The following is a 25,293-nucleotide window of genomic DNA, read 5'->3' as shown; positions in this document are numbered from 1 at the left end:
AGATAATCACCGCAAGTCCCGCCTTTCCAGCACCCCCCGCCCCACTTTCTTTTCTGCCCCAAAGGGGCCCAAATTGGCTGGCAAACACAGCTCTGCGCGGCCCGGCACTCTTTGATCTTAAGAACAGAAACCCCTAGCGCGGGGGCTTTCCTAAGGCAAGAGCCTCCCGACCACCCATCCCCGCGCTCCAAGAACAGAGGAATTCGCAAGCGAGGCGGCGCGGAACCCCTTCTTCCCTCAGGACACTTCCAGTCTGGCGGATTCACGTGAACGGTAGCCCTGAATAATCTAGTGCTACGGCTTTATAGTTCCTAGTCCGGGTTGAGGAGGGGGGAGGGGATAAGGGGCGTGGAATTGCAACGCAAGGGCTCAGCTGGTTTCACTAAGCGCTTGGTGGCCTGCTGGCGCCAGGATCGTCCTCGAGAACGTCACTCACTGTTCTGGTTTGTCCCGAGGATGGACAGGGGTGGTTCCAAGAGTGGAGTCTCACTGTTTTGAGTTGGAGCTGACTCACATCTCCATTTCAATTACAGAGGAAGAGATAGATTAGATTGGACCACCTACCCAAGATTATTTCCCCAGCCAGCTCCTTTCTCAAGACCGGATCTCCCCGCCCACTTCGAGAAGGGCACCGGCTATACCAAAGCGGGACGCGCCTGGACCCCTGGGTTGGGGCAACAGTCTCCAAAGAAAATGAAGCCAAAAAGTTCTACTGAGAAGCCTTTTTACAGAGATGCAGATTCCGATAATCCAGGCCAAACTCTCGGAAAACCTCACCTATTCTTTAGGGCAAGGGTGGGCGGTTGGTTGGGGGAGGGGCTGGAGGAGCCTGGATTACCCGGATAATTACTTCACCTTGTATTTTCCTCCTCAGTAAAGACGGGGCCATGATATATTATGATACTCTCCTAGTGATTGTGAATCCATCCCCACTTGCGGCTACCCCTGACACACAAGTCTTTCCAGGGGTAGAGTGTCTAAATTGATAGCAGTTTTTCCTCCTGCTCTACTCGCTGTGGCAGATGATGTCTTAGGTAGTTCTTTACACATGTACCAGAAAGGGATCTTTTTTTTTTTTTTTTAACGAGGCACGACTTCTCACCTATTCCAGTTTATTTTTTCAAAGCTTCGGCCAATACGGTGCTCCTTGGTAATTTGTATGTCTGTCCTGAAATTTAACCCCTCTCATCTTAAAACAAAGTGCTCTGGACGCAGGCTGGGGAAGCCTGGAAGCTGGGGCGGATAGCCCAGCCCCCTGAGCTCGGGAGCGGAACTCTGGAATTCTTGCTAAACTTAATCTTCAGAGAAAGGCAAAAGGGCCTTCTGATGGGCTTTTTGAGTGGGAGGGGCTGAAAAATTAGGCAGAGCTTGAGTTTTCTGTAGGCTGGTAAACTTGCTTCTCTTTCCCCTCGGGCTATCCCGGCCACTTGGTGGAGACTTTTCGAAAAAAATCTAGGTTTCTTCTGAGGCTGGAAGCTAGACACGTGCTACGAGAAAAGTAATGATTCTGGTTTCTTAAAAAAAACTACCAAAAAGTAGAAATGGAGTAGACGTTAGAAATTGTTTCCAAGAATGTTGATTTGCAAGTTTCGTGTGAGGTTGTGTGGGTCATGCAAGGCTTCTCCCACCCAGGCGCGCGGGAGGGGTGGGTCTTATACTTGGGGACCTGTGTTTTCCGAGCCCAGGAAACTTGAACCAGTCCTAAAAATCTTGACATTTTTCACTCCCTTTGCAGCCTGCATGCGTTAAGCGCGCGGGGCTGGCCAACAATTCTCAGGTCAGGTCAAGGGCGGGCTGTTCCCGGCGCGCTGTCTGAAATGCCGCGCGGAACAGCGGAGAAGTGGAGGCGGGGGAGGAGAGCGAGGCGGTTACATCCTCGCGGGTGGGGAGTGCGAGACCTCCTCAGCTGCAGCCCGCCGGGTGAATGGGGCGCACGGCCCCGTAACGCTGAGCCTGGATAAAATATGCCAGGACTGCGCTCCTCGGGCTCATCAAGGCTGCGGGAGCCTCCCCGAGCCATCATCCTTTATAATTGCAACCGTCAATCAATGCTTTAAGACAAAGTCAGAACCGGGAAGGACGAGCCCTGGAGACCAGTCTCGTCGGAAAGAAGGTGGAGGCGTGGGGAAAGAGAGGGGAAAGGGGAGAGAAGTTTGCCAGAAGTTGGCAGAAGAATGCAGGGAAGAAATTGAGAATGCATACGGTAGCTAAAGCTGGAACAGCCTCCCCCTGCCTCCCGACTTCTGGTCTGTTGTCTCTGCCACCAGTTAAGTTTCCCGCAGACGGAGTAGATTCCTAAGTGTGCATCCATTAAGAGGCAGAGTGGCAGTAGGTAAAGATGTCCCTGGCGGAGGATGGGATGCGTCTGCCCTTCTATGGGGGCTTTATTATTCCAAGCCGATCGGTGTGTCTGTCGGCCAGTCCAACTACCGGCATCAACGTTTAGACCACACAGGCCCTGTTCCCCTACTCCCATCTCAAATGCCTCCCCCTTCCCGCGTCCACTTAGCTCTCCTTCCTCACCGCTGCCTCTGCAACCTAGAACCATCCTCAGGTGACCGACCCGAGGCACCGTGGGCGGCTCAGGCCCCTCCTCCCCCAGCTCTCCTTCCGAGAGGGTGTTCTGGGAGACGCCCAAGAAGATCCCCGGTCACAAGGCAAGCGGTCCGTGGCTCCAATGCTGGCCCTGGCCCAGCCGAATTGAAGGCTCAAGGGACCAGAACATTCGGACAGAGGGAACTCAGAAGGTGGGGAATGGATGCACTTGGAGGGCGGAATGAGTGTAGTGTCGGAAGCCTTGGTGCCGCCGCCCCTCCCTCTGTGTCTGCCCCAGGGCTGGGGACTCCGCCGCTCCCCTAAACTCCTTGAGGAGAAAAACCGTGAAAAAGGGCCCTCCGGTCTCTGACTAGAAACAATTGCAGTGGACGATTTCCCACCTTGCGCACCGCAGGCGGGGGGCGGGGGGGCCGGGGGGGGGTGTTTCCACCACGCCGAGGGGATCTGGGATAGGGTTGAGCCAGCCTCTTCTCTCCCTGGAGCGGGAGGCCTGGAGCACCGAGGTTTTCTCTCTGCTTGAGACCTCCTGTGTTTGCGGTGTCCCTTCCGTTAGCTGCGGTCAGCCTGGACAAGAGCCTCAAAGCAAGGCAATCTTGGACTTTTTTTTTTTTTTTTTAAGGGTGGCTTTTTGAAACGGTGTCTCCAGCCCCTATTTCCCCCCTCACCACCTCCTCTGGTTTGGGGAGGAGATAAATGAATGTCAGCTGGCCCTCTGTCACTATGACTACTGGTTTTGGGTGTGTGAGGTGAAGGCAGACTGGCTTGGACTCAAGAGACGCTATGGTCTAAACAAGCCCCTTCTGGAGCTGCAGCTGGGTTATGAATGTGATCACAAAGTTTGCCTGGGCTGGGTCAGGCTCTGCTTCAAGTCCAGGCAAGGATTTCACCATGCAGACCACAAATATATGGTCTGTCAGACTTCAACTCTCCTAACCTCTTCCTTCAGCTCTACCAACCAGAGGACCTTCCCTCTGGCTCTGAGCTGGAAGCTCCCTCTGAGGACCCAGAGTCTGGAGTTCTCCATAGCTGCGAGCCTGGTGTTTGTGAAGGTGCTACATAAGTGCCCCCCATAAGCTCTTTGATTGTAGTAGGACACTCCTAAATTAAGACTTTGTAATAAACTGATTTTCAAAGTTCATCCGAATCCACACAGCACTGCAAGAACTGATTTGAGCCCTGAGTTGTAATTCCTTTCCTTTTCTGAACTATGTAAATAAATGTGTGTGTGTGTATGTATCTATATATATATATATGCACTTAATTCACAATGGTATTTAAAACAACTAGTAATATTGAAAATGGATTGACAGTGTTACTTGATACCATCACAGAAATCTGAGCATCTTAAGGGTCCCTAATTTTGGCAACCACAGCCCACTGCACTTTCCAAACTAATGGACAGTCTCCCTCCCCCCAAGTTTAAACATTTTCATGAAATTTGATGATGCTACAAAACTGAGATTTAAATAACTTAGATTCTGAATATATATTAAAGAAGAAAATTACAAAAAGAACAATTTAGAGAGCCAACAGCCTCTGAATTGCCAGACACCGGTAGGTGATAAACAACCCGTTTCATGCAAAAGTGTAGATTAATCGTGGTGATGATTGGAGTGTTTTCCAATTCATCAAATACTGGACTGGACAGTTTGAATGTGTGATCTCCATGCCATTCAAATAGAATAAATTCAGATCTTTTGAGATTCAAATTCACCCCCTTGTGGGTGGACTCTGATAATTACCCAGTCTTGCAGCAGACACTGAATTTGAGGCATTTCATATGCAGTCATGAGGCTGGAAAAAAATGTTTTTCATCTTGTTGGGATGAGATCTGAAAACTTTTTGAAGATGTGGCTGGGCTGGTGGCTGAAGAGCTTACATAACAGATGGTTCTTTAAAACTTTATTAAAAGTGCTGGGCCTCTGGGCCTCATGTGGATGGTCCCACCAGAGACACCAGAATGAAAAAGGAAAGCCTAGTTCGGTCTTTGCATTCTACTTGGACACGCAGTTCACTAAAATTTAGGAAGTCTGCCGCCAATATAATCTTGGGCTGGAGGGGGTGGGGTGTTTACCAGTCTACCAGTGAAGGAACTGGTAGAGTGGGGAAACAGGGATAGCTGTTTCTCAGATTTCCGGCAAGTGAGTGAACGTGCGGCCATATGGCTGTCTCCTCGGTGGGCCGGGACGCTCGGCCACTCCAGGACTCCCGGGGCCCACGGTGGGGCCTTTTCGGACTGAATGCTGAGGGGTTAATGAAGCCGGGAGACCCTGGAGAGCAGGCCAGCTCTTTGGAGAAGAGCGGTCCACTGAATTCAACATCTCTTTTCTCCTTTAGGTTGTTCAAATGGGTGTTTAACTCCCCCCTCCAGCCCCTGACCCGACACGCGCGCGGAGACACGCACGCACACCCACACACTCCCGCGTCCCTTCTGGCTTCCCCCCAGCTCGCAGAAATAAATCGCCGCCCTAGCCTCCCGTCCTCCGCCGCTGCGCTCAGACAGAGGTCGCCTCTCCCTAGCTGGAAGACCCGGCAGCATTCACATCCCCCGCCCCAGGTCAGGGTGGGGTGGGAGGGGGTTAAGGCGGGGTGGCGAGGTTGGGGCAGGCGAGGGGACTGGAGCATGCGCCTCATCCTCATTGGCTGGCGGCTGGTGTCCGACCTAGTCCGGAACCCGCGTCCCCATTCACTGTCATCACCCCTCATCCCAGCCTTCCCCTTAGCCCCGTCTTACTTACCTCCCCACTCCTCCTCATCTTCCCCCTTTCCTTGCCAGCACCGTCACCCTCGGGGCTGGAAGGACTGCTCTCGGACACGCGGGAGGAGTAAACGAGGCAGGAGAGGGAGGCTGGAACTTCACAACTTCACACTTGTGATAGTGAGCGAGAGGGAAGCAGAGACGGGGGAAGGGGCGGAGAGGAGAAGTGAGGCGAGAGAGAGAGAGAGAGAGAGACCCCTGGCGATCCTGAGCCAGAGGGCGGGTGGAGGGAGGGGTAGAAGTCGCCCGAGCCGTCCGGGAGCAGCGGCAGCGGCACCGCCGCGGCGGCAGCACCAGCGGCTCCGCCGCCGTCTCCGCTGCCCGCCCGGAGCTCGGCCGCACTCGGATCCGCGCCCCGGGCAGCTGCGCCCTCGCCACCGCCGCCGCCTCCGCCCTCGCCGAGCCAAACCAAGGCGCCGGGACGCAGTCTTCACCGCATCTCGTAGCCCGCCATCTCCTCCCAGCGGCTTGGGGGCGGCTCCGGAGTTGCGAGACTGGACGGGGCTCAGGGGTCCTGACCCGCGGCCCCGGGAGGAGGCGGAGGCACGCTCCCGCGAGCGGGTGGGTGAGCCGGCACCCCAGTCGCCCTTCCTTTTTTTCCGCCGGAGTTGAATCTGTGCTGCCCGTGTCCAGGTGCTGGGCTTCCGGACGGACACGGACCCCCTATCCCCGCCCGCGGCCGCCTTGTCATGCTGCCCAAAGTGGAGACGGAAGCCCTGGGACTGGCTCGATCGCATGGGGAACAGGGGCAGATGCCGGAAAACATGCAAGGTAAGGAGGCGCTGCGCGGCGCTCGGGCTCCCGCGGCCACGCCACCCCCGGGCTCGCCCTGCGGGCTTCAGCCGCCCACCCCTCGCGGGCGCTGGAGCTACCCGGCTGGGCTCTCGCGGCCGCCGGGCTGTGGGGCAGCTCGCGGGCGGCAGGCCCCCCACCCCAGGGACAGGCATAAAAGTTTATGGCTCTTGAACAATGCGGGGCGGAGGTTTTCCAAGCAATGCCTAATTGGCCGCTTCTAATTAAGAAAAGAGAGGCTTCGAGATCTATGGCAACCCGAGGCGGGGGGGGGGGGGGCGCCTTCAGGCTACAGATACTTCAGAATAATAAGATCATTCTAAGAAATGGAATGCCTCACTGGAAACCGGAGCAGGTTCTCAGTCACTGAATCGGTGGGAACTTTAATCAGTGCTCTTGTGTGGAGGAAAAACACCCCGCCTAGCAAAGTCAACTACAGAAAGAGAAGATGACCCCGGAAAAGCTTGTCCTAGCGGCGTTAGAATGCATGTGGGCACCCCCAAACGCCCATGCGGACAACTGGGCGCCGGCATAATTTGGACAACTTCAGAACTGCAGGCAGAACTGAAGAGATCCAAAGTTACCCCAACCCCATCTTCTGCGCGGGTATTGCCGAGTTAGTTGAGGGAGGGGGGCAGCGGTTTAGCTTAATGCCTCTGCTTCAGTTCGAGAACTGGGAGTATGGAAGTCCTATTTGTTTTCCCAGCTCTTGATTGCTGACAACAAAAAAAGCAAACTCTGCTGGCAATATTTTCGCCGCATTCCAAAACAGCGACTCTAGATCTGGCTGTATGAGCCCTTCAGAAGTTTATCGCAGTTGCTCTGGGCTGGGGAGGGAACAATGCTAGGAAAAGTCACCGGTGCTCTTCCATCCTCGCCCCTTCCAGCGCGCAGGATGTGCGGGCAGGCGGGCCTGTGATCCCGGAACGCTTCCTGCCATCCCCTTGAGCGAACTTGAAAGGGCCGGGGAGGTGTTGAGAGCAGAGTCCGACCAGAGTTTGGGGTTGGTACACGCCGCGGTACGGGATAGGCGGCGCGCCTGCAGCGCTCGGCCCCGGGGGCCCTGACGTCGCCCGGCTGGGCTGGGGGACCGGGTGGCGGCAAGACGTGCGTTACGCCTCTGGGTCGCTTACCCCACCGTGATCCTGGGGTCTCTCCAACCCTCCAGGAAGGGCTGTGGAAGTCCCCTGGGGGCTGCGGCCCCTGAGACTAACTTGAGGGTTGGCTGCTGGAGGAACCCGGTTGGCCCAAAGAGGCGTTCTCGCCCTCACCTGGGATTCCCGCGAAGTGGGGACGTGGGGGACCCGGGTGCCGGGAGCCGGATCTGGGAACCCTCCGCCTGAGCTGCGGAGAGGGACAACCCTTTGGGCGCCCGTGAGGCCAGCGCGATCTTGGGTGCAAAAGGAAAGTTCCTGCTGCTCGTTCCGGCGCGCGCGTTTCTGAGACTCGGGAAAAGACGCTCAGAGAAACGCTGGATCAAGAAGTAGGGGAGGCAAGAATAAGGGTTCAGGGGGTGGGGGGAAATGGGAGGGAAATGCCACTGTAATATTTTCCCTGTAAAGTTCCGGAGGGGAGTTCTTGACACGACCTACTGCCCCAAAGCAGAAAGTTAGCCCTCCGTTGTGCCCAGGGCTCAGGAGAAGTCGCCGGCCGCTGGCTCACTCCGGGTTCGAAAACAGTGTGGGAATGGCCACGGCACGACTTTTCCCTAGGCCACGCGGCCTACACCTCGAGGGCAGTCCCTGGGGATGGGACCCCATTACCATGCTTGCTCTGGTCTCCGCCGGGGATGCGCCCTAGTCGCCCTAATCCGATCAGAAAGGGGACCCGCCATTGGGTTGCGGGACAGCATAGCGCGTCCAACTTAGGGGGAATTTCTCTGCGTGCCTCTCTGCGGTCCTAGCTTTACAAGGCCCCACCGTCCTCTTCACTTTCTTAGGACAGGGACTTCTTTGCCCTAACGGATTCCGTTCTTCAAATGCCTACTTGGGTACAGCACCTGGGAAACTGAAAGATGCCTCGGTCTTGCACAGCGGCAACTGTCTACCCGCACGGACTCTTTGTCCAAGAGGGTCCCCACCCTCAACTCCGGTCCTTTTGGGGTTGGATGCCCGAGGTGGGCACCGAATCCTCCTGCAAACGTTTGCCTCGCTGTGCCTCTTAGGTGCAAAGTTTAGACTTTACTTTTTTGGGAGAATAAAAACAATAAAGTACAGTTTTTCCCGTCCCTAAAACACGCCACAAAGCAATAGTTTAAGTTTTGGGAGAGATGGGGCTATAAACGAACTTCTCGAACCCTCAGTTCCCCCAAACCCCCAGCTTCCCAAAACCCGAGCGCGGACCTGTTAGGGCTGGCACCGCTGGGAGGACTGCGCTCAGTATCTCTTTACTTGTTTTACGGAGCCCAAGCGCCTGCCTCTACGGGAACATCTTTCACGGGGACCCCACCCCCTATCTCCAAACTCTGGCTAACTCACTCGGGTTTAAGCCCCAGACCAGGGCTCTGTGGCTCGGGAAGAGATGGCTCAAACTCAGCCGGTCTGTGCTCGGCCCTCAGCCTCGAAGTGGTGCAAGTGACCGCACCTCCCCACGGCCCTTTCCGGAGGCCTGCAGAATCCATAAAGAAAAAAAGAACTTTATTTTAAAAAGAATAAGGAAAAGAACGAGTCATTGTCGAAGAGGCCACATTATGGTGATGGAGTGGCCGGGAACTTCGGGGATGCGGTGGGGGCTATTTCTCTTTCCTTTTTGGTAAACAAATCAGAGGAAACTTCTGTCCGGCCATCGGTTCCCCGCCCCCCCCCGCCCCGCCCCCTGCAAGTGCCACTGATTAACTTAAACTCGACTCTGCTTTAGTGCGCCTGTGTGTAGCCGAGCAAGGGGCGAGAGGCGAGTGTACCCCGGGGTTTCACAGGAAGGTGCCCGGAAGGGTTAGGGTGCCGGGCTGCGCGGACCTGCTCCTTACCGCAGGTACCCGTTGCGTCCGCCCTCCGACACCTGACCCTGGGTGAGTCTCGGGAAGGGATTAGGTCAGGTATTATCTCCCGGCCACTGTCCTTCCTGTGCATAGTTTATCCATCTTTTGGCTGCAAAGGCGCCTTCGCAGAGCTGCGTCCGGCGGAAGGCGGTTACTCGATCCCCGCAGTGAACCGCGCGGAGCCACGGCCTGATTTCTGTTTAACTTTAACAGGGCGATCCGGAGGTGTTTATATTTTGCCCTGATTATCGGAAACATGTGAAGTTTATCACAGGACTTTGCGACGAAACCAAACCCTCGTGTGTATCTTTTCCTTTTTCTCTCTCTCTGCCCGGCGTCCTCTCTCTTTTCCTTCTCTATTTTTACAGGAGATTTTCAAGTGTGAAGAGGTGAAAGTATCCAGAACAGGAGTCCTGTCGATATGGAGCTGAATGTTTCAATTAATCTAACAGATTTGAACGTAGGGAGCAGCAGGCTGTGGTTCAAGTGGGGCTTGCTGCTGAGAAGCAGGTTTCTGGGGCTTCAGGCTCTCCGTCAAGTGTTTGCAAGTCGGAGTTGCTCTCCTGTTGAGCGAGGTGTACTTGCAGCAAACTTAGTTCAAGAGTGGGAGACTGTGTGTGCTTGTTTCTCTCTCCTAGGCAAAGGTGACATTTTTGGATCTTAACTTTAGGAGGTTTAAAGTTCTAAATTGTTATTTTCTGCAATTCATGTTTCTATTCTGATTTGCTGCCTTGCAGTTATGAGCTATGTGTGTTCAACAGTGGTAAGTTTAAAATTCTTAACAAAACAAGTTGGAATTCTTTTTCAGTTAAAAAATAGGAAGTGCGTGCTTGCTGAGTCCAAAAGATCTTTTACTTTCATTGTATAAAAATAGTTTTTCACTACACCTGGATAAAAAAATATTTTTATTTTATATTTTACCTGTGATATTTGCCCACCAATTACCAAAATGCTTCTCACTGCAGGATTACAACCTACCCTGTGAATTAATTAGCTATGTATATACATTTCTTTTGTTTCAGTGTCTCAGTTTAAAATGGTGAATTACTCCTATGATGAAGATCTTGAAGAGCTCTGCCCGGTGTGTGGAGATAAAGTGTCTGGATACCATTATGGGCTCCTCACCTGTGAAAGCTGCAAGGTTTGCTTACACATTGCTACCTGACAAATACAAGGTTCAAAACCAAAATAAACCCTTGGATTGCTTTCTAAAGCTATATTTAGGCTGTCTTTTTTGGACTCAATTAAAAATGAGAGAAAGAGTCTTAGGGAGATGATTCTTTGAAATATGTGTTTAATTCCAAAGGCAAAAAAAAAATTATGCTGTTTAGAAAACTTTGCCAGTCTCATGGCTTTAAAATATTTTATTGTAGTAAAGTGATGTATCTGTAGAAAGACTTCTATTTCTAACAGTCCTAAATATTGATTTTGCTTGACTTATATATATTTAAACATCGTTGTTCTTGAGAGGAAACATGACAAAGTATTTCCCAAATATATTTTAACTTCAGACTATTCTGTACTGCAAGTCTAAACATTTTTTATCCACAGGTAAAAGTCTAAATTCTCAACTGTGTGATTTTATCCTTATTTATTCCAAAAACAATTCTTAAGATTTTTTTGAAATTTATATCATAAAGAATAAGAAACCACATCTCAGTTTATAGTAAGTGTAGCTTTCATAAATAAATTATATGACCTATTTAAATGCAAGAAGTTTTAATATGTCAAATGTACTTTATTGTTCCTAATAATCTCAACCATACATCAAGAATTTATCTCAGACCTTTTTAATATATTCCCAGTCAACCTGATACTTGCTATTTTTCAACATTTTTTAAAGGAGAAAGCTCAGTTACAAATACTTAAACCACTGGCAGGAAAATCCTTTCATTCTCTATAACAAAGTAAGATTGTTTCACTTTATGGCTAGTAGGATAAACATAAAGAATATACACCATCCTGGTAAAGCTATTATTGTATTATGAAGCTACAAAATTTGTTTTTGATGAATTCTTTTGGGTGCAATATAAGAAAAACACACTGCTAAAATTCAGCTCTCTGCTACACATGATTTTCTTTTCCGTTAGTTTCACCTTTCTTTCTTTTTTTTTAACAGAGTTCCCCAACTTGAATGTATTCCAATGGAATTATGAACACTTACCCATTTTACTCTTTAAATCCTTTTGCTCTTAACTATCAAGTGCTGACGTTTGTAAAAAAAAAAAAATATCTGGGGTGTTTTGCTATTCAATTTTCCACTGTTATTTTACAATAGTTTGCCACTAAAATTCTATCAGACTGCTTACAAACAGTGCAGATCTCCATGAGTACCTTACCTGGAATAGATTAATAAGAAAACAGATGTGTGTGTGTTTTTTTAATACTAGTCAATATAGAATGTATTTTTCTCTGACTGTTGAGATGAAATGGTGTGTATCCAAATCTCCCCGAGATTTGAGATAATTTTAGGAATAGAACTCAAGTGCTAGAAAAATCTCCACTTTGGCCCGGTGCTGTTTTGGAGGGTCGATCTTGTTAAAATGTGAAACAAACCACAGAACCACGGAAGGGCTCATTGGTTCAATGAAAAGATTTATTGGTGATTTCCTTAAAATGAAACAATGGAAGAGATGGGTGTTAGATTTTTAATATGCCTCACTATTTTCTCTGTCTTGTAGGGATTTTTTAAGCGAACAGTCCAAAATAATAAAAGGTACACATGTATAGAAAACCAGAACTGCCAAATTGATAAAACACAGAGAAAGCGTTGTCCTTACTGTCGATTTCAAAAATGTCTAAGTGTTGGAATGAAGCTAGAAGGTAAGTTTCTTCCAAAGACTACTGCCTGTTAAAACTCTCCAAGGACGTAAGATTTAAAATAACGTTGTACTTAGAATATGATAACATTATTTTCCTAGTCTTTTAACACCATGGACAATAATGTAAGATCTTTTTTATGTTTTGTCAGCAGAGATGTCTGAGTATCATTTAAACACTGGGGACATCTACTAGGAAAAATTTTAAATATCAGAGTTTCCCTCCCCCCACTTTTTTTTTTTTTTTTTTAGTTTGGCGAGCAGATGGATTTGACGCTAAAAAGGCCAAGTTAGATGAAAATAAGACTAACGTGATTCAACTGAGAACAAGTTTTAAACATTTGCAAAAATTAAAAATACTTTTAAGTTTTCAAATCGGATGCTCTAGTAAAAGTCTGATTTTAATCTTTTAAATTGTTTACTTGTCACAATTGTTACTATTAATTTCATGGCTCCTGAGCAAGAGTTAAAGCCTTTAATTGTGCAATGGGGTTTCTCGTGTAGATTATCAATTTTGATAGTGTGGGAAAGTACGTTTCTCTTTTTTAAGATAATGATGAAGGCTGCGAAATGAAGTTGAAAAGTAGGAAACATGAAAAATAATGAACTATTAAATCAGTAGCATTGGTTTGACAGGAATAAGGTAGTGGTTCCCCAAAAGCCATGTTAGACTTTATGTTGTGAGAGTAGAACTGTATTTACAATGTACAGGTTGGCAGGGAGGAAAGTTAATATGTGGTCGCTGTAAGTAAGTAGTCTCTAGTTCATGGACTATTTTGGTGTGTTGCTGTTTCTTAGCCTCCAGCCTACTGACTTTCCACAGATTAACTATAGTGCAAGTAAAGTAATAATAAGAGATACATGTCACCGTTATGTGCCAGATACAAGAGTGCATTTTAGTTGATCAATGAGGCACAGGCTAGTTGTGTGTGGAGCTTTCCTGTGATGTGGCTCTCAGACTTGATAGAAATACTCAAAAGATTTCAAATAAATCTGCTAAATTGCTCATAGATTCTTTCCCAATAGAAGTAGCCACTTTGGTTATCATTGGAACTGTTAACTCTGTATTGCTTTTATTTTATTTATTTTTTAAGATTTTATTTATTTCAGAGAGAGAGAGAGAGCGAGCATGAATGGGGGGAGGGGGAGAGGGAGAAGCAGACTCCCTGCTGAGCAGAGAGCAGCCCTGGAGCTCAATTCCAGGACCTCAGGAATCTGAAGGCAGAGGCTTAACCGACTGAGCCACCCAGGTGCCCCTCTGTATTGCTATTAAGAAGAGATGGAGAAAGATCAAGAAAGAAATGCTCACTAATTTCTTTATTACCACTCACTTTATTATTTTCCAAACAGCAAAATATTGTGGGAGATGCATAATGTCGTATGAGACTCAAAATATAAAATGTCAAAGAGTAAATGTTGTGGGACGCCTGGCTGCCTCAGTCGGTAGAGCATGTGACACTTGATCTCGGGGGTCATGAGTTCAAACCCCACGTTGGGCATGGAACCTACTTAACAAAACAAAACACACACACACACACACACACACACGAGTAAATGTTGTGGCTTCATATGATGTCATTTGATTTCTCTCTCTTTTTTTTAATGAAAAGAAAAGGTTGCATTTCTTTACCTTAAAAAGTATTACTAAGTCACTCGTGGGGCATAACCATACTTCCTTAACAGTGATATGAAAAAGTGGAATATTCAATAAATTATCATCCAGATGAAAAACTTGCACAATATTCTAGATACCTAGCATTCACAATAAATGTTTAATGCTATACTAATCCTAAGATCAAAAGCTCAAAAACTTAACCTCCAGCAATTTCAACATGTCACAAGCTGTCAGAGGTCGCTGGTTTCTGTCTAATTGCCATTGGCCACTGTGGGCTTGGAGACTACTGCTAACTCACTTATTTGACACGGTCCCAGAGTCCACACAGCACTGTGATGGTAGACTGTCTTGACAGCTTCTGAAATGAATTTGCTTTAATTATGTCCAGTTCTTCTTAAATTAAAAAGAATAACTGGTGGTTATCTGATGTGTGCTCATCAAGTCCAGGTGAAAATGATTTTCCAGGAAGAGCATGTGCTCAACCCTTTTTGCAGCAGATTAGTCAAAATGGCTTTGAGGAATGAAGATATTCTCAGGGAAAATATTCACAATTCAATCCAGAAATGGGTTGATTTTTTATTTTTTCCTCTTAGTAGTTTGGGTTTCCGTAACGAGAATTCTGACAAAGCTGGCATAATAGAAACTGATCCTCTTCCTTAGCAATCTGGAGTATCCCCCGTGTGCAGCAAGAATTATGAAATCCTCACTGTCTACCAAAGGGTTAATATGTCCCTATGCATCCAAAATACTTTTTTGATGACAAACACTTAAAGACGAAAGAATTCAAAAATGGCTTTTTTTTGGGGGGGGGGAATCTTTATGGGCCATTGTAATGAAAACAACCACACACCTAACACTTCTGGTCAATTTTCAACATTTCTCGATAGCTGGAGATGTAGAGACTGCTAATAATTTGCACCTTATTTATACCCTTACTCCTTTTTTTTATTTCCCCACAGCGGTAAGGGCTGACCGAATGCGCGGGGGAAGGAATAAATTTGGGCCAATGTACAAGAGAGACAGGGCCCTAAAGCAACAGAAAAAAGCCCTCATCCGAGCCAATGGACTTAAGCTAGAAGCCATGTCTCAGGTGATCCAAGCAATGCCCTCTGAGCTCACCATCTCTTCTGCCATTCAGAACATCCATTCTGCCTCCAAAGGCCTACCTCTGAACCACGCCGCCTTGCCTCCTACAGACTATGACAGAAGTCCCTTTGTAACATCCCCCATTAGCATGACAATGCCACCTCATGGCAGCCTGCAAGGTTACCAAACATACAGTCACTTTCCTAGCCGGGCCATCAAGTCCGAGTACCCAGATCCCTACACCAGCTCACCAGAGTCGATAATGGGCTATTCCTACATGGATAGTTACCAGACGAGCTCCCCGGCAAGCATCCCACATCTGATACTGGAACTTCTGAAGTGTGAGCCAGATGAGCCTCAAGTCCAGGCTAAAATCATGGCCTATTTGCAGCAAGAACAAGCTAACCGAAGCAAGCACGAAAAGCTGAGCACGTTTGGGCTTATGTGCAAAATGGCTGATCAAACCCTCTTCTCTATTGTTGAGTGGGCCAGGAGTAGTATCTTCTTCAGAGAACTTAAGGTACGTCATCGGCTCTTACAACTTACAGTCCCCCTTTCAAGAGAGACCTAACTCTGTTCCTAATTAATATATACTTGGTGTTGAAAATATGTTTTCCTTACTTTTCTTCTTTGTATGATTTACAGAGTAGAAGAATCTTATGACCTTGACTTCGGGACTGTCACAGCTTAACTTGATGGGGCTTTTATTCTATGTAGCTCTTAGTTTAGGGGGGGAATGGCATTTCATGTAAAGTATCGGGGAAAAAAAATTTTTTTTTCTGAATAGTAGAATGTCTTTACTTACTCCCTTTAACTCAGACGGTTTATGGCTAGAAAATTTAAGTCATTGTGGACCAGCACCTTGTGAACTTTTTTAAAAATTACCAAGTAAAAAGCTATATTATAATGGTGCCAATTTAAAAGAAAAAATGCCAGCGTTTAGTTGTGTTTAGACCCTAGAGAATGAAAATGATACCACTGGCTACTAGTGTCAAATAGGTATTTACTACCTGTTTACCTTGACATTAGGTTGGTAAAGCTTTGTTTTCGGAGCAGATTCCAATAGGATGTTTACTGTCATTGGATGGGGATTGGGCAAATGGTGAGTGCTAGTCTACTTGGCTCGGGTTTTAGTTCTCATAATCTATGTCTGTCGTTGATTTTAATGGATTGGTACATTGTAAACACAGTACATGTTTGTATAAAGATCTCTGTTTAACTACGTAATTATTTTATTTCCTGAAACTTAAGACTGAATTAATATGGGAAAGTGATATCGAAGTTTGGAATCCAAGAGTAGCTACCAAAGCACATTTGGTAGTCAGTGGTTTCATTCTCTGTTTTAAGAGCAAAGGTGAATCCTGGATTTGATTTCTCAGTATATCTGTTGCAAAATCAATTTCTTCCTTTTACTGTCATGGGGGTAGACATAGCTGCTAAAGATCTGTGGCTTCTGAACACCTAGGACTTTTGGAGGAGATTTAAAATCTTTGAGAGAAGGACAATACAAAGCCGACTTTTAATATAAAGGGTGGTTGTTGAAAACTGTCTGTGTAGATAGACCAGGGAATATGAAAGTTGTGTGCAAATGGGAGACAGCACTTTTCATAGCAGTCTTTATTAAGCACTGCGATTTGTACAGGGAAACAAAAAAGTTATCTGAACAGATCCAAAGAAGTTGATAGAATACTACCACCAGGCGGTTAAGAGTGTTGACGTATTCAGCTCTTTACTCTCTTGTACTTTATCTCTCCATTTAAAGAGGGCTGAAAGTGGAGATAGATACCAAATGCAGAGGACAAGCAGAATGCGTTGAGTTAGCACGGTCAGGCCAGATATTTTCTGGGTATGTAACCACTCTGTGATAATCAAAGCGTTTTTCATGAAAAACAAAAACAAAGAAAACTTTCTGGTGTTCTTACACTCACAGCTTTGTCCTTCAGACGGCCAGTAAGGTATCTGAAATGAAAAAGAAAACGATAATTTTAGATACAACATTAAGAAATGTAAAAGTGAGGAAAGCACGACTGACCTTTGCGGGCAGATGGACTCACTTTGAGTTAGAGCTTTGTTTGCTATGACTTAATAACTGTGTCTTCGTAGGCAGGATGTTAATTTCTAGGCTTAGTTTTCCCATCTGTAAAATTATACCTGTGGTGTTTATGGTATAGGGGGTATGGAGGGCATAACAATACTTTCACCATTGACGAGGTTTTGCAAGGAAGAAATGAGATCATGTAGGCAAAATATCTAGGACTGGGAGCCTGGCATACATTTCATACTCAATAAATAAATTAGTGTTCTTTTAAAATCATCATTATTGTGGTTTTATGACAAGTGTCTGGAGATTTTACATAATACTATCTGATATTCAGCATAAAAACAAGCAGTTGTGCTTTTTCCTAGTTTGACATTGGGAAACAATATCACCACATATGTTATAGAGTAGTGCAATTCTATAATAAACAGTCATAAGTACTACTAATTGAGGACTTAAATTTGCCAGACAGTAAGTTGGGTGTAAGATGAATGCAAAGTTGAGTTAGACAAAAAATATTTCCTCTCAAAGATTTATGATAAGACAGTTTCATAAATATCTATTTAAAAAAGACAGCTGAAGTTGTATTTCACAAATACACAGGGGAAGAAATTATGCATATCATTTACATGTCAAAAAGGAAACATTATGAAGAGAATATAGACAGCCACAGGTAGGATTTTAAGAGTGCTAGGAAAGCACTCTTCCTTTCCAAAATTCTCTTTTCCTCCCCCCTGTAGCTAAATTCTACAAGATTCTTTTATGGGGTGTGAGGTTTCATATTTGGCTAAAATGTAAATCCTTTGGGAATGGGGCATATTAAAGCATTATCAGTCATTTATATTGTTATTTAATGCATTTATCAGTCTTTCATGAGAAGATGCTTTGAAAAAAGGAAAGGGAAAGAAAGTACAGACATTAGTGGGGGTGCTTAAAAGGGGTAGGAAGTGCCCTCAGGAGAGAAAGACAAACTTGACCCACTTCCTGTTTCGCCTTGAGCTTGCATTGAAAAGAGTGATTCAATATAAGTATTTTTCAGAGAAGAAAAAGTAGAATTTAGAATAATTTAGGGGCAGTTTAAATTTAGAGTTAGAAGGTGACTGTTCACATTTGAAAGAATTCCTTTTCCTTGTGTTTATAAATTTGTCACAAAATAGAGCAAGTTGTTGGACGCCAACATTGAGACATGTGCATCGCCATGTATTTTTCCAGGGCAATGGCTTTCAAGTTTTTAAACTATGACCTGCAGTAAGAATATATTTTACATTGGAACTTGGTGTACCGAAACAGATCTCTCCCTCTCTACCACACACACACACACACACACCGAGAAACATACATATACACATATAAAATGAACCAGAGTTTGACTAGACATTACATGACCTTCTCCATGCCATGCACTTGATATTTTCTACTCTATTCTGCTTTAGTCTAATTTACATGTTTTTAAAAATTTCCAGTCATCACCCACTGAATTGGTTACATGACCCACTAATGAGGCATGACCTGCAGTTCAAGAAACATTGCTCTAGGGAAGGTTTTGTAGGCCATCCATTGGGCATTGCCTACCTGGCATTGCTAAGTGCAAGTCCTGAAAATGCCTCTTTCCTCTGGCATGGCTTCCAACACATCCCCAAAACCTACAGCCCAGTCCTCACCCTATCTTCCTGCAAAATTGTGATTTTTAAATAGCCCTTTGGGAAGATCAGTGCTCCCCTTTAAACCTTTGTCTTTTTCTTGTAACTTCACAACAAATTACCCATCAAGTGATATACGGGCAGATTGCTTATACCTCTATGACCCCAAGATGAAAAGTCACATATTTGTTCCGGGAGAGTAATAGGATAATAAGGCAGTTTTGCAAATGACTCCTTGCTCATTATTTCAGGACAAGTTACACTCTCTACCATGTATAAAAGGAGAGAATACAGATTTCATTTGTTTACTATTTAAGGTAACAGAAGGGTCAGAGGTAATTTGGTGGGTGGTTTTGTTTTTCTACATGGTTCTACAAGGTTCAAAAAAGATATTCTGGTTCCTATTCAAAATATTGTAATGAGAAAGAGGAAATTACAACTCCCAACCTCACAGTTCATGTAATAGCACATAAACAGTAAAAGAAAAAAAAAAAGATTGTATACGCCTAGAAACCGTGCAATTTCAGAGCTGGAAGATGATTAGGGAAGAAGGGATGCGGACACATAAGTGAGCTGTTCTGTTTTTCTATACACCTGTAAGGGCCAATTCTAATTCCAATCCAAAATACTGGCATGAGAACGATGAAATTAATACTATGAAATAGTAGCTTTCGAAACAGCACATATGCATCGGAAGATATTCCAGGCCTAGAAACCAGATTTTTCCTGAGTTTGAAGACATGGTGGAGATCATTTGACCCACCTCTTGATTTTACCTATGAAGAAACTGAAGCAGGAGTGGAATTGTGACTTGGCTCAAGATGATGCAGCTACTAAATGTCAGAATTGGGACTGGCAGATTCAGGTTCTGAAAAGCAGTACTTTGTACAGCCCCCCTCCCCACCCCCAAGAAACACACACAAATAGGCAGTGTAACCTTTGACTCTGAAAACACAGGTCTTTGCCAGTGAAGCTAAAGCAAATCTCTAGGTTATCAGAAGTCCATCACTACCATCCAATTACTAAATCACTAATAATCAGTGAGACAGATTTTCTCTGAGCTCAGACGACCCCCTGGGAGTGAATGAGTCACTTTAGAAAGCTACAATAATTCTTTCAGGCCACTGGGGTATCATTCAGTAGAGTGGATCTACCAGCTAGCACTTCTGAGCCTCGAGAGCGTGTCTGGAGCATTCTTTAATACCTTACCCTCTACAGATAGTGTACTCTGTGGGAGAATCTGGTTCAGCAACAACATGGGTTGTGCTCAGCAGTTAAAATGGCTAAATACAATTCTACTTGATGCCCACATAGTCAGCACGGGTTACTTTTTATGTATGTTTGTGAAAAGCTACAGAAAGAGAATACAAGGTTGCAATCAGGTGATAGATGAGCCACTAATTATAAATGTATTAGAAGTGTTTCTGAGGTAATGTCGTAAATCCCACGCACCTTCTAATCTTCAAACCAAATCTTAGGATGGCCGATACTCTTGACTTTCTTTCCTTGTGTTTTTGGAAATTAAAAGCAAATTCAAGACCTCCTCACATTGGTGAAAGACCTGTCTTTGTGAGTCAAGAAGATTGTACGTTTTCTTTGTTATTTTTCTCTCATCTATGTCTTAAATATCTCACAGACACAAGAGCAGTGAGAAACTAATTCCCACTTTGTTGAACAACTAATGAATCTGGAAGATCTATTTGATCTTCTAATGAGACCAGATGTCTTAAGAGGATTCTGGGAATGGATATATAAGAACTGCCCCTCGATGAATGATTCTGATACATGTAGGAATAAAAAAAAAATCTAAATTAATCCTGACTGAAACACATAACTAGCATTTCTGTGGAAAATAGGTCTCAGAGACTCAGGGAGTTTGTGCCAAAGGAATTCAGCCATGCCGAAGTCAGCTTCTAAGCGCGGTTTTGACTAGTGTGGAGGCTGGGGTAGGATTAAACCTTCCTTTTTCTCTGGTCCATCACAGAAGCTTTCTGAGCAGAGTCTTACTCATTTATTTTGAATATTCTAGATCCTTTTCCCCATGCCTTTGTTCACCTCTCCTAACCAATACAGGTTTATAGTCTGAGTTTAATTGGATCTGCCCCAGTTTTAAGCTGTGCTCTTTAGGAAGCTTATTTAGCCCTTTTCTGTGTGGGGGGGGGTGGGTAGAGAAAGCGCCTACATAGTGTCTCCCCATTCACCTGCTGTCCAATCCCAGCATCCCCGCCACATGGTCCCGTGGCTTCCCAGAGTTACAGTAAACCATGTCATATACCCATGTTTTCAGTGCTCTGGATGCAAAGTGGTTACTCTGGAAGGAGATGATATGCAGGAAACAAACTTGAAAGTGATTTCCACTCCAGAAGAAGAGAGTTTTTTCTATCTGAAGGTAAATTAAAACATTCATCGCCATATCAGTTACTCATCACAAGATATCGGAATAAAATAAATCTGTCCTACGTAGGTTTGCAAGGAAATGAGAAAACTAGCTTTTCTTCCTTCCACCAAAAGTGGGCATGGAACTTTTCTTCTGACCTTGTGAATTTGGAGAGAATTGGCAGGTTTGACTTGATGGCCTCTCAGGTCTCTTCAGGTGTCAGACATTCTGCTTCCGTGATTTCTTCCAGGCAGACCTGGTCTGGTTGATGGTGTTGAGATTTCTATTATTCTAGCCTTACTTATTTATACATGTGCAACTGCAATCATGTCTATAATCAGTTAAGGAATCCATTAGTTTAACCTTCTTGTTCACTGTCCACAGGATGAATCCACTCTTCTCAGTCAACACCTGTTACTGTTATGACTCGCTCTTAGTGGGCAGCTGGAAATGCCCACCTGACCACAGAGACCTGCATTCTTTACCTTCCCTGTTCTTTACAGGGATATCATGGAAGTACACCAGGCACCTTGAAACTGCTCTGTGCTAGTTCTTTTTATTAAGGTGTAATTTCTATCCCCTAAACTCACTCTTCAGTGTACAGTCAAATATAAAACAATCTATCACCTCCCCAAATTCTCCTGTGCTCCTTCATAGTCCAGGCCTCTCCCTACCCAGCTCCTGTCAATCCTTGTTTTTGTCCTTATAGTTTGTGATTCCTTTCTTTTTTTTAAAGTCAGCGCTACACTCAACATGGGGCTCGAACTTACGACCCTGAGATCAAGAGTCACATGCTCTGTTGACTGAAGCAGCCAGGCGCCCCAGTGTGTAGTTACTTTTTAAAAGTATTAACTTTGCTTTATTCTGTGAGTATACGTTTATAAACTGCAAACTCCATTTAGACTCTTGACTTCCTGAAGTTTGGTTTCTGTGTGGTGGTTGGCGTTCTGGTGGTTTCCATGCACACATATCCTCCATGGGAAGCCAGGGTGTTTGGTGGGAGTGTTAGTAGTGATGATCAAAGCTTCATACTGGCTTTGCTTGTTACACCGATAAGCTTCCTGTTCCTATTAACCTATTCGATATCTCCTAGAATCACGGGGAGCGCATGAGAATAGCCAACCATACCCAAGTAATCCATGTTTAACTGGCTTGGCCATCATCAGGTGTTTGAATATGAACAACGAGAATAGGAAGAAAATCAACACTTTCCTTGCTGTGCTCAAGGTCAGATGGTGAAGGGGAGAGTCCCGTTTTTGGGGCACTCACTATTTGCTTGCTGTAGTACTGGGTGCTTTCAGGCCACTTTCTGGTTTGATCCTTAGGACAGCTCTCTGAAGTGAGCACAGTATAAGGTCTTCCTTGGGTGAGAGAGTTTGAGTAAAGACGTGGACTATTGCTATCACACAGTGTTTTTTACAGAGGATATGTCCGTCCAACCCTTGTCATGCTTGGGCTCATAGTGGCCCACAGAAACACTGAGTTACTTGATTAGTTAGTAAAGGTTTGCCACCTTCTTTTTATTTTATTTTTTTATTTTGGGGGGAGAGGGGAGGAGGGAAAGGGAGAAAGAGAACCTTAAGCAGGTTCCATGCCCAGCACGGAGCCCGATGTGGGGCTTGATCTCACAACCCAGAGATCATGACCTGAGTCAAAATCAAGAGTCAGATGTTTAACCAACGGAGCCACCCAGGTGCCCCGCCACCTCCTTTTTTAACCAACCAATCCCTTCAGTCAATTAATCTGTTAGTACCAGCAAAATTAACGACGGTACTTGAATCAGTTTGGTTTCCAAGGAGCAGGGATGAGAAAGATGGGGAAAAAAGCAAAGACATGGAAAAAAGTCTGGGGAGGTCATTTACATCCACAGCTTGGGGTACATTAACAGTTGAGAGTTTAAGGAAGACTCAAACACTTCCATTTTTCCTTGACTACAGAGTTTGGACAATGGAAGATAATAATAGCTGCCATTTATTGAGCTTTACTATGAGTCAGACAATTGTTAAGTGCTCTACATGTGTTCTCTCATTTAACACTCACTAATCCCTGTGAAGTAGGCATGATTATGCCCTATATGCAGATTAGGATACCAAGACCTAGAGACATCTACTGACCTGCCCCAAGTCACACAGTTAATAGTAGTAATGTTATCATTAAAACAGAAAATGTAGGGGCGCCTGGGTGGCTCAATTGCTTAAACGTCCGACTCTTGATTTCAGCTCAGGTCATGATCTCAGGGTTGTGAGATCGAGTCCCACATTGGGCTCTGCGCTAGGCGTGGAACCTGCTTAAGATTCTCTTTCTCCCTCTGCCCCTGCCCCCCACTTGCATGCTCTCTTTTTCTCTAAAAAAAAAAAAAAAAAAGAAAACCAAAAATGTTTATGGAAGTCTTTGGTAAAGTGTAAAGTACTTTATGATTGTTGCCATTATCACTTTGCCCGTATCTGTATACTATATTACAGTAGGTCTTAAAGGACCTCTGTTACCCTTAAACTGCACAGAGCAGTCTATCTTAAATTGGCCCAAGGATATGTAAATTCTTTTTCTTTTTTTCTCCTCCTTTTTTTTAAGATTTTATTTTTAAGTAATCTCTACACCCGACATGGGGCTCGAACTCACAACCGCAAGATCAAGAGTCACATGCTCTACCAGCAGAACCATCCAGGCCCTTCCTTCCTTCCTTCCACCTTTCTTTTTTTTTTTTTTTAATTAGAGGAGGACATGATAGGAATGAAAGTTCGGTACCTCACTATCAGAAGGGGGTCAGGGTCGCCATTGGCTGCAGAGGCCTCCTCCAGAGCCCCTGAACCTTCATTTGTGAAGCCTGACTGTAACTGGGGGGGCTGTAGAATGAGGCAGGCAGGCTACAGCAGTGTGGTGCTCCCAGTGGGGAATCCCTGGGTAGGCCTTCCCCACCCCACCCCCCACCCCTCCAGTGTCCAGCACCAGCTCCTACGGCATAACTACTAGAAGCAGTTTCATTAGTTTGTCTGCTCGGAAGCAGCCGCATACCTGTTCGCAGACAGGCACGGGGGCCCCTGCTTAGTGCATTTCCTACGCTTGCCCCGCCAGGCACACAGATTGCTTACAGGTCTTACGGAAAGTCGGCCATTGTTAGTTCCTCATTGTTGGGGAGGTGAAGCTCCCTTAGTCCCCGAGCCTCCTGGGTCCCTCTCTGCATGCGCTTTCCAGTGTCAGACAAAGTCAGGTAATGGGTAAAAAAACTCTGAAAACATGACTCATGTGTGACGCCCCTTAACACACTTTTGAAGGACTTTGCCCTCTGAACCTATGAGGTAAAATAGGTCTTTTTATTTTCTAAGATAAGTGAAGAATGACTTTGCTCTGACTTATTCTTCTACGGCTTAGAAGCAGATCATACAAATCTTGGAGGGCTCAACATCCATTTGCAGAACGGCTGCATAGAAATGGGGCATTTAAGCTATTCTTCACTTTAAAGACATTAATCTCTAACCCAAGAACACCACCCACACTCAGGAACAACGACGTACACCATGGCCTCCACTATTCTAGCAGCTGGCTCTTTCTTGACTGACTGATACTGAAAACCTAATTCCGTGTGCACTTCCGTGTTGTCCGGGTGCCGGGCTAAGCGCAGGCCCCCAGTGGTGTGGGCCACGTGGGGCCCTGGCCGGCCTCCGCAGACGCGCTCACCTCTGTGTCCATTTCTTTGTCCGCCACTCCCCTCACTTCCACCTCTCCTTTTCTTTCTGTCCAGACTCCCTTTCTCTTTTCTTTTCTTTTTTTTTTTTTAAAGAGTTTTTTCATTTATTTGAGAGAGAGAGAGCATGAGCAGAGGGAGAGGGAGAAGCAGGCTCCCCGCTGAGCTGGGGGCTCCACTCGGGGCTCGATCCCAGGAACTCCAGGATCATGACCTGAGCCCAAGGTAGATGCTTAACCACCTAGGCGCCCCTCCCTTTTTCTTTTCTTACTCAACTTACTTTTCTTCCTTCTCTTCTTATGCCTCTGGCTTCTCAAACGTGCCTGTAGGCATTACAGTAGTGCCCCCCCCCACGCGCCTTATCCGCAGGGGATACGTTTTGAGACCCCCAGTGGATGCCTGAAACTGCAGATGGTACTGAACCCTAAATATACTGTTTTTTCCTTACATACACATACCTGTGATAAATCTGAACTTATAAATTAGGCACAGTAAGAGATTAACAACAACTAATAGTAAAAGAACAGTTGTCACAGTATACTGTAATTTAAAAGTTATGTGACTGGTCTCTCGTGACCTCTTATTGTGCTGTACTCACCATTCTTATAGTGATGACGTGAGATGGTAAGATGCCTACGTGATGAGATGAAGTGAGGGGAATGGCGTCGGCATCGTGACATGGTCGACACTGGGGAAGGTGAAACCATGGGTAAGGGGTGGGGGACTACTGTACTTAGTACAGCATTGTGGTTCAGGGACCACGTGGTGGCTAACCCCCTCTCCTGGGCTGTATCTCCCTTTTCCTTTCAAGTGAAATATGGAGCAAGGACAGTCTGAACTCTGGAGGTCCAAGGATGGATAGAGAAAGCAAGAGAAGTAGTTGGGTAGACAGGCTCTAGGAATGGGGTATATTCAATGGTAGTAGGTAGAACTTCTGTCTGGTCCTTCCACGG

General features: G+C 45.7%; 1 protein-coding gene across 1 annotated transcript in view; it reads left to right on the top strand.

The window, feature by feature from the left end:
* NR5A2 (nuclear receptor subfamily 5 group A member 2) overlaps positions 1-25,293 on the top strand; it is a 135,622-nt gene that overhangs the window by 5,781 nt on the left and 104,548 nt on the right. The window contains exons 2-5 of the mRNA XM_032422250.1: positions 5,948-6,085; positions 10,106-10,224; positions 11,765-11,906; positions 14,477-15,123. Coding sequence (XP_032278141.1) covers positions 5,948-6,085; positions 10,106-10,224; positions 11,765-11,906; positions 14,477-15,123 — 1,046 coding nt within the window. The remainder of the gene's footprint in view (positions 1-5,947; positions 6,086-10,105; positions 10,225-11,764; positions 11,907-14,476; positions 15,124-25,293) is intronic.

Source organism: Phoca vitulina, unplaced genomic scaffold, assembly GCF_004348235.1.
Source record: "Phoca vitulina isolate PV1807 unplaced genomic scaffold, GSC_HSeal_1.0 scaffold26, whole genome shotgun sequence".
NCBI classification, from domain to species: Eukaryota; Metazoa; Chordata; class Mammalia; order Carnivora; family Phocidae; genus Phoca; species Phoca vitulina.
This window is presented reverse-complemented; position numbering and strand designations above follow the sequence as displayed.